Raw genomic sequence first — 12,240 nt, 5'->3', positions numbered from 1 at the left:
TCTCATAGTGGACGTCCTGAATCAATCCCACAATGGACTGCAATAACGAGTGTGCAACCCATGTACATGGTTGTTGCTAGAAGCATATACATGTTGCTACACATGTGCGGCAGGAAGTTAACGGGAATTATTTATATTATTTATTAAATTACCGGTTAATTGTATTTTATTGACGTCCACCCTAAACCCTACCCTAAACCCAGCTATTTAAAAACTGTAATTATAATGAGAATTATTTATATTATTTATTAAATCAGCCGTTAAATTGTATTTAATACTCTAAACCCAACTATTAATATTACAAATATTAATTATGGTTGTTCAATATCACAAAAATAAGCTATATTGATGTGGTTATTTGCAGCTGTATCCCATCTAGACTTTATCCACGTACACTTGATGGTCAGAGAAAAACCATAATGCACTGTGAGTCCACGTCTGGCCACAAGATGGCGTCCATACAGCGAAATCCTATTGGTGTCCATTTCTGAATAATCTATTATTTAATTACTAAAAGGGTGGTCCACTACGATATCATATTTCAAACTTTAGTTGATGTGTAATGTAGCTGTGTGAACACAAACAACATCTCTTATGTAAGACGCTCAAAGTTCATTGCAAATGGAGACATTGGCTTTTACAGAGTTAGCTTAGCAAAGCCTACAGCGAACGAAGTTTGGGGACTACAAAAAATACTTTCGTAATAGTAACATCTGGTTACGTGCATTCACTATGCGCACACAGGCAGAGCATCGAAGTTTATGAGCAGTCTAACCTCTTGTGTGAGTCTGCGGGTGAAGAAGGGGTTCAGGTACTTGGCATCAAGCCACAGGAAGCCCTTCAGATCCTGCCTCTGGTAAATCTGAGCTTCATACTCTTCCTCAGTCAGCTCGGACAAATGCTCCGATTCAATGGCATTACCCTGAAAGACACAGGCAGATTCTTATTAGATTGTACAGTAGCCTTTAGAGGTCCTAAGTAAATAAAATAGTTCTTTAGATGTTAGTATCAGTATTGTTCGTTTTGAAGATATTTATAAGCAAATGTGCCCCAAAACAGTGACAAAAATTACGTTTAGAGGAAATGATACCTGGGGACTAAGCTGAAAAGAAAATGAATGAATGAATGAATGAATGAATGAATGACAGCTGAGCAGAATCCTGGAAAATAAACCAAGCTCTGACCAATTTGAGGAAAGTTTACTCGCACATAACTTGTTTGAACTATTTTGGGTCCTTTTACGGTGCTTTCACACCTGCCTTATTCAGTTTGGTTGAATCGCACTAAAGTTCATTTTCCCTCTTGGTGTGGTTCATTTGGGCAGGTGTGAATGTTGCACTTGTATTCAAATGCGCACCAAAAGCAGACCAAAAAAGCGTACCGAGACCTCCCTGGAACGGTTCGTTTGTGCTGAGAATATGATCCGAACTAAAACAGACCCAACCGCAAAAAGTACTGCGCCTTTTTGGACTAATCCAGCTGCTGTAGTCTGATGTGCTGTGCATTATGGAATGTGAAGGAGCTATATTTGTTAACAGCGCTTTACCAACAGTTTTAAACAAAGAGAGAGAGGGAAAAACATTACCTGATAGATCATTGGTAATATTTCCGGAAGATGACCATGTCGCAGTTTAGCTAAATTAATTTATGCCTCCTCCTGAAGTGACCTGCAATGTGCCTTTGCCATTTGCGATGCATTAAAACATCGTTTTCCAGCCGCAGCCACTCTTCATTCTCGAAATGTATAGTTGGTCTAAAGCAGGGATGGGCAAACTCGATCCTGGAGGGCCGGTGTCCCTGCATAGTTTTGCTCCAACCCTAATCAAACACACCTGCTTGTAGCTTTCTAGTGATCTTAAAGACAATAATTAGGGTGTTCAGGTGTGTTTGATTAGTGTTGGAGCAAAACTGCAGGGACACCGGCCCTCGAGGATCAAGTTTGCCCTTGCCTGGTCTAAAGTGATGTATACAAACTATAGTATACTATGAGCAGGGATACGCAGTTAATCAGCCAGCGCAGTTGTTCCTCCATAGTGTGACATATAGTCCGGAGGTATTGATCCCTAAAAGGGGTCTGGGTTCCTTTCTACACGAGTTTATGACCCCTGGTGCCAGCAAGTCTGTCACTCTTTAACACCTCACCTATCAAGATGTTGGCCAGAACCCCCCTCCATGCTGACACACACACCTTTGAAACGGACTCAGAAATCTCAAAATTCAACCCAAAGTAAATATGATGTGCTTGAAAACTTTTGTATTTTCTCCCTGACTTTCTCTATTAATAGATATACGGTTGTATATACCATTTTCAAGACACTTGATAAACTAAGAATGCATGAATTATGTTTTATGTATTTCTACAATAGTCATGTCTGGTATCATTCTGTTCTGTACATAATCCTACAGCTCATGATCTAGGAGGCATGATCACAATTTATACGGCTTACATTCTTTAATGCTCTGAGAAATTTTCTCTTAGTCTCTTCGGGGTGGATCCTCATTATGCACATGAGTGTCTCAGGGCCTACTCACACTATGCTATCCGAACCGTGCCCAGGCCGCTTCCCGGATCGTTCGAGAAGTGTGTGTGCGCTGAATCGCGGTTCACTTGGGCTTTGGCGCGGTACGCTTGTGTTTGAGTGCAAAATGCGCCTAAGACCGAAACTGAAAGCGAGACGTGACTTTTAAGGGGCTGTTTCACATGGATTTATTAATCATTCTTACTCTTCAATGAACGCAAACTGTCGTAGTTTATTAAAGACGCAAACTCCTCACTGCACCACAGCTGCCCCTTCAGCAAACCTCCTAATTCCTGCAGCATGAGGACTTTATGACTGTTTATGAGCGTCAAAAGTGGCGAATCTGTTCGGTGAAATATTTGACTGTGTGTCACTGCATCCCAAACAACTAAAACAGTATAACTGAAGAAATCTCCACTGTGCTGAGCGAGAGCGATTCTCTAGTGAACAGCGCACCATCGATGACGTAAGCATGCCCAGGCCCAAATGTAATGTGAGTGCGGGCCGTCGGGGGAGACGGGAGGGGGGACAAGCGTGCTTTGGCCTGGTTCAAGTCAAATGTACATAGAGTGAGTACGCCCTCAGAGACAAAGAAAATCTTGCGTTCAAACTTTTCCCATGAAACTAATGGTCAGTCAGTAGAAAATGGGTGTGACTTGACCCATAGTTAAAACCCATCTACGTCCATGTTTCTAATTTTCACTTATTATTATTTTCACTATTTTCCGGCGAATTAAACTCAGTTTAAAGTTTGCGTCTCGCGTATCCTCTGGTCAGCGTAGCAAACTCCACGCATCAAGAAAGGACTTCTTCAAGGACTCCATCTTCCAAGCATCAGAGAAACTCGCACAACGAGAGAAAGAGACAAACAGGTATTTAGTCGTGCGTTAAAGCTGTGCCCCTTTCAAAAAGGTGTTTATATAATCTTGGTGATCCTTAACAGCTGAGGTAGATTTGCCATTTTTTTTATCTAAACTCTTTTTGTTTGTATCTAACCATTTTTGTTATTATGTTTTGTACATTTGTTTGTTATATGTTAGACTAGCCAATAAATCATGATATAACCACGTTGGATTGTCTTTTGTTTTGCCTCACAGAAAAGGTCAATTTAACGATAGATCTTGCTACAAGCTTTACTAAAACAAGTTTACTAAATCTTATAAAATATTCATCTACATCACAAGAAGTAGTTATAATTCCCTTTCTAATTAAATAAATAATTACTGAGTCTGCTCAGACGAGCGGGCGAAGCTATTGTTATATTTATTTAGTCAAATTAACAATAAGTTAATTCAGAATATTAACAATTAATAATAACTCGGTATTATTGATCATTAATATTCATGAACTGAGCTAATTTCGCTACAATAGTCAAAAGCAACATTTTGTGCCTGCCTGTTTGTTTACTTGCGGGAGTTCCATTGGCCTTTTCCCGCAAGTGAGTTCTTAACCAATCGAAAAGCAGTTTAGGAAATACGTTCAACAACCAATGAGTGATGTGGATTTTGTCAGATGACTGCATTTTGGTTCTTTTTAACTGGTTTGAACTAAAGCAATCAGTGTGGTGTGAAAAAGACCCAAAGACAGAGGAAAATGCTACAATGCATCATTTATTACGCTTGGTCCAGACCAAATTAACCGAACCACAGATGTGAAAGCACCCTTATGGCCCGTTTCCACTGAGTGGTACAGTACGGTTTGGTTTGGTTTGGTACGCTTTTATAGCCGTTTCCACTGTCAAAAAGCGTACCGTACCGAACCGTACCGTACCACTTTTTCGGGACCCTTTCGAAAGGGTACCAAACACGAGAAAGGGTACCAAAAGGCGGAGCTAGACGCGCAGCTGAACGCTATTGGTTTACAGAGATACGTCATTCGCTTACGCAACAAGCCAGAATGAAAACAAAAAACCCGCAATGTATGAAGTACACTCACAGCCGAGAGATTACAGCGGAATTATTTATACATATAATAACAAGCCATGGTCGACCCGGGCTCAAACAAACCTTGTCATCGTCTGGATGAACAGCCACAAAGCCATGGAGTAGAGCAGATTTACCCTGTGCCTCAAAGTTTTTTTACGAGCCAGTCTGAGGCGCGAGCGGTTTCGCTTTCTTGCTAGTGCTCGCGCGCGTCTAACATAATATCTGCAATAAGAAACTTCTAGAGCTGATGATAATAACCTGCGCTTGATTATTGACGTGCTTTTGAAACCCGATCCTGTTAGACACTGACAAACGCGAGAGTGAAGCGTAAAGAAACAAAGGAGAAGCCGGAAAAAAGGAGCACATTATTTTTGAGCAGACGTAATCACACTGCCTTATTTAATTATTATTGTTATTATCACCTTTTGGACTAATATGAAATCAGAATGATGGAATTACTCTCTAACAGAGGCTACATGTGCTGCTGAAGATTACAGACACAGATGAGAGATTTTCTCTGACTGTAGGCTATATATTGTGCTGTTTTTGAACCTAAATACGGGCGAAATGTCTGTTGTGTGTAGTTCTTCTGCAATTGATAACATATCGGAGACTGTAAGGGGCTGTATGTGTTTATATTTGTTCATTTATTTAGTTATTTAATATAATTACAAACGTTACAGTAGGCTGTTTCGCACTGTCATTGATCTGCAGTTATAATCAACTCATGTTCATTGAAAAATTAGTAATAAACATTTCTACACAAGTGTTTATGTGTATGAAGCATCTGTTTTGTGAGAAGTGCTTTTCATATGATATGTGAATGACCCGTACAGCTTTATTGTAGACATTTCCTCGAGCGAGAATGACGTCGACTGAAACTTTCTGTCGTACACCACGCCCACCAAAAGGGTACCCTTGTTAGTGGAAACGCAAGCTTGATAAAGGTGACCCGTACCAAACCGAACCGTACCGTACCGTACCAGTCAGTGGAAACGAGCCATTAGAAGCTTTGCCTTGTGAAAGCGAACTGCACCAAGAATCGACACTGTAACAATTTTAAATCCTGTTCCAGAACAAAACAATCAAGCTATAGGTGTAAAAGCACCCTTGAAATCAAGTCATAGTATTTTTTGAGAAGTGCAGTTGTCTTACCATTTTCTCAGTTTTGCTCAAGTTGATGTCTTTTTTGCTCTTGCGCCGTGTTTGGCTCTCCTCGATGTCCATGATGCGGATGAGTGGCATGGTGCCGCCCCCCAGCAGCAGGATGGTGAAGAGGACAATGACGATGGTGGTGGTGCCGATCAGCTGCCGTTTCTCAATGGGCTCCAGACCCAGATGGAGACTGAGGGCGTAGGGGATCGCACCACGCAGACCTGAGATCAGCAGCACATTTATACATCCCCTTTCATGAACTCATTATCATTTTAGGACCACATGGGGTACTTACACATTTTTAGAAGCTGACATTAATTATTGTACACCTATTGAATTAACCTCATAATAATAATAATTATTATATATATATGAAGTACAGTTGAAGTCAGAATTATTTGTCCTCCTGAATTATTAGGCCCCCTGTATATTTAAATGAAGACTTTATCAACACATTTCTAAACATAATAGTTTTAAGAAATAATTTCTAATCATAATGATTTCATTATCTTTGCCATGATGACAGTACATAATATTTGACTGGATATATATCAAGATACTAGTGTTTAGCTTAAAGTGACATTTAAAGGCCTAACTAGGTTAATTAGGCAAGTCACTGTATAACAGTGGTTTGTTCTGTAGGCATTAGACAAGAATTTACAGTTAGGTTTATAAATATTTGGACATTGACACAATTTTAACGTTTGTGTCTCTATATACAGTACCAACACAATAGATTTGAAATTAAACAAACAAGATGTGCTTTAACTGCAGACTGTCAGCTTTAATTCTAGTGTATTTACATCCAAATCAGGTGAACGCTGTAGGAATTACAACAGTTTGCATATGTGCTTCCCACTTGTTAAGGGACCAAAAGTAATTGGACAGAATACTATTGACATTAGCGGAATCTGGTGGATGTTTCCCAAATAGCAACAGAGTGTCACCTCTTGGTGATTCTATGGTCTTTGTCAGTGCTTTACTGCCTTTTTATAACCGATGTAACAAGCTGACCAAAACATAAAGACAGAGACAAAATGCATATTTTATAACTAAACCATGACAGAATATAAAACAGGCACTGGAACAGAGTATAAAAATGTAAATGTTTTTGTAAATGTCTTTATGCAAGCTTCACCTAGTCAAATTTAAGACCTGTTTAAGGCCATACAGAATGAAATTTCAGACTTATTTAGGGCTAAATGCGAAGGATTTTGTTATGGCCCAGCAAAAAAAAAAAATAATTCTTGCCACATCAAAAAATGGGCATATTTTAAATAACATGTCAAAACAAGCCCCTAGTTGTATAAATATATTTCAACATAACTTAAAAAAAACCCTTTAAAAACTAAAAATATGGACAACAGCCTGTTTTAATATTAGCTATAATTATAGTTTTGCTAAAAGTTATAGAGATATATTGTTGCCGGTTGGATGCATGTTGGATCGATTGGATACCTTTACATAAACCAAGGAAAATTAAGTCCTGTTTAAAACGATTTAAGACCTACAAGACAATATTTCAGTAAATTTAAGATTTTTTTAAGGACTAAAATTTTGTTTTTTAAATTTAAGACATTTTAAGACTTTTTAAGACCCTGCAGATACCTTGACTGAATCTGGAATTCAGTCATCATCATCTTACCGCTGAACCACATGATGAACATCATTTTGGGGGTGATTTTATGGTCTCTGAAGAAGTTGAGCAAAAAGGAGAGCGGGAAGATATTCACAGCCCGACCAACAAGAACCAGAACCTGTCAAGAGTAAAACACGTCAGCACAAACTTTGAACAATAACAAGAAACTAATGTATGTTTGTGTTTAACACCATGATAGCGTCAATGGCTATTTTCATGGCGAGAAAATCTGGTCAAAATTATTGACCCTGATGTAAAATTTTTATTTGACTCTTGGTTAATGGAGAGATTTTTTTTCCAACACATATTTCAACACAATTTGACTAACAAATATATAAGAACTCATTTCTTTTGTCTTTATCATAATGACAGTAGATGATATTTTACAAGATACTAATATTCAGCTTAAAGTGCAATTTAAAAACAACTAGGTTATTGTGTTGACAAGTTAGCATAATTAAAAAAAAATGATGTTTTTTTTATTGTTTAAATAGATTTTTATATTTATTTTATTTATTATATTATATTATATTATATTTTATTTTATATTTATTGTATAATATAATAATTATTGTTTAAATAGCAAATCCATTTGTGCTACTTGGTGGACTCATGGGTTTGCCCGCCTAGAAAGGAGGTGTGTTAAGGCGCATTGTTGGTGCGTTGCTATTTTGAGGAACTGAAATAGACCGCACCATTGACCAAGTAAAAGCTGGTCTAAAGTCCAGTGCAGAGCGCATTATGCATTTTCATTTTTATCATAATGTTATTATTATTAGTAGTAGTATTTATTATATATATTAAATTATATATTATTATTATATAATTTAATTTAAAAAAAAGAAAAAAATATATATTTCTTAATTGGGCCAATAATGTTGTCTTTAAAATTGTTTCTTAAATTAAAACTGCTTTTATTCCAGCCAAACTAAAAGGCATAAGACTTTCCCCGAAAGAACAAAATATACAGGAAGTATGCTGAAAATTTCCTTGGTCTGTTAAACATCATTTGGGAAAATATTTTAAAAAGGGAGGGAATAATTTTGACTTTAACTATGTATTAACATTATAAAATGTTTTTACTATTTATTTTGCTCTAAAACTGTATTTGGTTTAACTGTGTTAAAAATCTCTTGATAAGAATGAACTGAATAAATTAATTAATAATTAATAAATTCCTTAGTTAATTTATGGCTAAAGTTAGTTTGCAAAAAGAACACAGAGTGTTAACAACTTGTGTCGTACTGGAGTGACCGATTCTACAGCGGTTTAAATCAATCTGGTCCGAAATTTTTCAAAAGACTAAGATTGGGGCTAATTTCCTGGAGTTAGTTACTTGTTTGCAGATCCCATACTCTTTGCCATTTGTTATTAATGTATGAACAAATGATTGGTTTTAAAGGAGGTACTGGCAAATCCTAAGGTCTGTCAATAGTGCTTTTTTCAGCAGAGTGCAGTTTCACAATAGACTAATGAACAACACTGACTGCAAAAAAAGAGTTTTTGTCTTGTTTCTACTCCAAATATCTAGCAATTCTTAAATCAAGAAACCTTTTCTAGATGATTTTGAAGGCTTTTGATTGACCATAAAGTTTCATAGTGAGATTACAACAATGACACCACCCCCCCCCCCTTTATTTTTAAATTAACCTAAGCTTGTATGCTTGTATTATAATTTTTATGTACTGTGTGTGGGACTTGTGTGTGTGGCATCTCATCTCATTACAACTTGTCCTCAGAACACAGAATCTAGGAAAGACAGATTCTAAATTTAGTCTGTGCCCTGGAAAGAGGCATTAGGTATGTTTAAATGTAACTTTTGTTAGTTTGAGGGTCCACTTAGGGTCCTGTCATACACCGTGTGCAATAATGTGCAAGATGTGCAACACACGAATTGTTGCTATTTTCAGACCAGCGCAACCCTAATTTTCACGTTTTGCGCCATGTTGTTTAAATAGCAAATCCATTTGTGCTACTTGGTGGACTCATGGGTTTGCCCGCCTAGAAAGGAGGTGTGTTAAGGCGCATGGTTGGCGCGTTGCTATTTTGAGGAACTGAAATAGACCTCACCATTGACCAAGTAAAAGCTGGTCTAAAGTCCAGTGCAGAGCGCATTATGCATTTTCATTTTTATTATAATGTTATTATTATTATTAGTAGTATTTATTATATATATTAAATTATATATTATTATTATATAATCTAATAATAATTTTTTTTTATGGTCAATTTTTAATGTTTTTGTTATTTACTGAATGAGGATTTCTTAAGTAACAATTAGGAATTTTAAAAATAGTTTAATCTTTTGCCCGATACCATACTTTTACATTTTTAACCTGTTAAAACTAGAAATTATCCAATAAGCTCCATATAAAACAAAAAATATGTCTTAAATGTCTATGGAGCTATTAAATAATATGCATTTCAGGTTTTAGATCTCAAACTGCTTTAAAATTAACCCAGGGTTTGTTTGTTTTTTCAAGACAATTAGAAAATTATGGTTCTTAAAAAGATAAAAAAGTTAAAAATGAAAATTCTGTAATTATTTACTCAAACTTCCAAACCAGTTTGAGTTTTTATTTTTTGTATTGGTCAGTTAAACTCAAAAGAAGATACTTTGAAGAATGTTTGAACCCAGTAAACACTGACATGCATATTTACATTTGTTTTAATAAAAACAAGTTTAGATTTGTCCACCTGTCGGGTTTTGGAGACGTATGCGTCACCATATGAGGCAGAAGAATAGGACGTGTGTTTGAATATAACTCTGACCACACTACGTTATTGTTGTTCAATTATTCATTTGCTGGAATTTGGAACTGAATTTAGAAATAGTTTTGAAACAAATCTTTGCACTTAACAAACAAAATTAAATATGTAGGCTAATGGATGTCTTCAGTGGAGAGAGTTTCCACCGTTTCCTTATCCATTAATATAAAGGAGTAAAGTAAAGAGTAAAAGTAAAGTAAAGAGAAAGTAAAGAGGCTGAATGGACGAGGCTCGTTCTTTATCCTTGCGCTGCAGATGGAGCGTATTTTTCCATGCTTAAAATAGCAAAAGTGGATTTGGACATGCCCTTAATGCTTTTGCACCGTGCGCTTTAGACTTTGTGCTTAGATCGTTAAAATAGAGCCCTTAAACTCCAGAGTGTAAGTGTTTTTTCCTATTTATGCACTGTGTCATATCACTCCACCCCTATAGTGATTTTTCTGGAGTGAATGGACTTGAATACACTTTATTGAAGAAGGTTGGGATTAATTCCTGGATGCGTATTTTGAAACATGATAAGGTACAACTCTAAATACATCTCTGTTCACCCTTTCGTTGAGTATAATTATAATGTAGCCTATATTTCATCCACAACACAACTCAGGAGCATACTTTAATTTAATTCCATGAAATATTGTCATGTTTTGAGAAATAATAAGTCACAATAATAAGAGTTTTTCCTTAAAACAAGCTGAATAATCTGTTAGTAGGGTAAGCAAAATAATCTTATTTCAAAGACAAACAAGACTGTTTTGCTTACTCCATTGGCAGATTATTTAGCTTGTTTTAAACTCACAAACTCACTTCATCAGATGTTGACGTAATGCTTTGTGGCAAGGATACGTACTATACACCAAATGACGAAGGACAGCTCGAACTTGTGAGGGAAACTGAAGATAGACAGCCCCAGGAAGGCAAACACGCAGGTTTCTGCAGAATCAGAAGAGGGTGAGGTTAATGATCTCCATATGAAGCAGCAGGATTGTGAGAGCAGTGTAACGCCACTGACCGCACATGAAGGCCACGGTGCGCAGAGTCTGCTGCATGAGAATCTGGGTGACTGGAGACAGGTTATGATGAGTGTAATGGGACATCACAATACCCGAGAACAGGATGGCCATGATACCTGTAGGCAGAGACGCATCGATTCTCATCAGTACTGTGGAGTATTCACAACAATATTTTACAAACTAGCCAATACCTAAAGGTGCAGTATGTGAGTTTGACACCCAGTGGTTGAACTAGGTATTACATTCATGGATCAAAACACATGCAAGAGCAGGTTGCCAGATTGAGAAGTGTGTCTGACTATCGAGCCTAAAGGCTGATTTAAGGCTAATTTAAGTCGCAAGACATTTATTGTCATACTACTGAAAGCAGCAGCAAGTAGTTCACCTCAGATCTTGAAACTAAAATAAACCTGTTGAAATTGAACTTTAGAACAGTGAAATAATTCAAACCAACACATATCAGTGATCCAGCATCTGGATTATATAATGTTAAAGAGGTTTAATATGTATTATTTATTATAAACTTTACTATTTCGTGAGTGAGTGAGTGCATATTCTATGCTTCTGAATGAAGAAGTAGAAATTTCTATCGTGTTTTCACTTGCTTATCACTGCATATCTCGTCACGTAGCGTGTTGTTAGGACACGGGGTTACAATGTAACCTGCTCACCTAATGTTTACGTTTGTAATATTTATATTATTTGCTAATTAATAACCTCATGTGGAACTCTGAATCTAGGTCTCGCTGCTGCTGTCGCGTTTCGGTCACGGACGTATACTTTGTGAGCCTTTCTGACTGAGTATGAATAAAATACGTGATTTTCTAACAAGGCAACACTGGGTGCTGGAATATAATTGGCTAAACTGGCATTGGGCTTTTATTTTGGATGCAATTAATCGTGATTAATCAAAAATAAAATAAAAGCTTCTTTTAACATAAGTTAATCCATCAAAAATAAAAGCTTGTGTTTTTGTAGGTTACATATGAGTACTGTGCATATTTATTTCGTATATACATTTAAATGTAAACATGCATGTACATATTCGAAAAATTTTGTCATTTATACTTTAAAAAGTATGTTTATTTTTTATTTAATATATGTAACTTACGTAAATACAAGCTTTTATTTTGAATGCGATTAATGCAAAAGCTAGCTGAATTAGTTACATATGTGTACTGCACATATTTATTTTGTATATACATATGAATACAAACATATTT

The 12,240-nt window shown here is 36.5% G+C and overlaps 1 protein-coding gene across 1 annotated transcript in view; it reads right to left on the bottom strand.

Moving 5' to 3' along the window:
- slc9a8 (solute carrier family 9 member 8) overlaps window positions 1-12,240 on the bottom strand; it is a 70,559-nt gene that overhangs the window by 3,319 nt on the left and 55,000 nt on the right. The window contains exons 11-15 of the mRNA XM_056449558.1: window positions 11,017-11,133; window positions 10,855-10,937; window positions 7,245-7,356; window positions 5,600-5,820; window positions 776-922 (exon numbers count right to left, since the gene is read on the bottom strand). Of these exons, the coding sequence (XP_056305533.1) occupies window positions 776-922; window positions 5,600-5,820; window positions 7,245-7,356; window positions 10,855-10,937; window positions 11,017-11,133 (680 nt within the window). The remainder of the gene's footprint in view (window positions 1-775; window positions 923-5,599; window positions 5,821-7,244; window positions 7,357-10,854; window positions 10,938-11,016; window positions 11,134-12,240) is intronic.

Source organism: Danio aesculapii, chromosome 23, assembly GCF_903798145.1.
Source record: "Danio aesculapii chromosome 23, fDanAes4.1, whole genome shotgun sequence".
NCBI classification, from domain to species: domain Eukaryota; kingdom Metazoa; phylum Chordata; class Actinopteri; order Cypriniformes; family Danionidae; genus Danio; species Danio aesculapii.
This window is presented reverse-complemented; position numbering and strand designations above follow the sequence as displayed.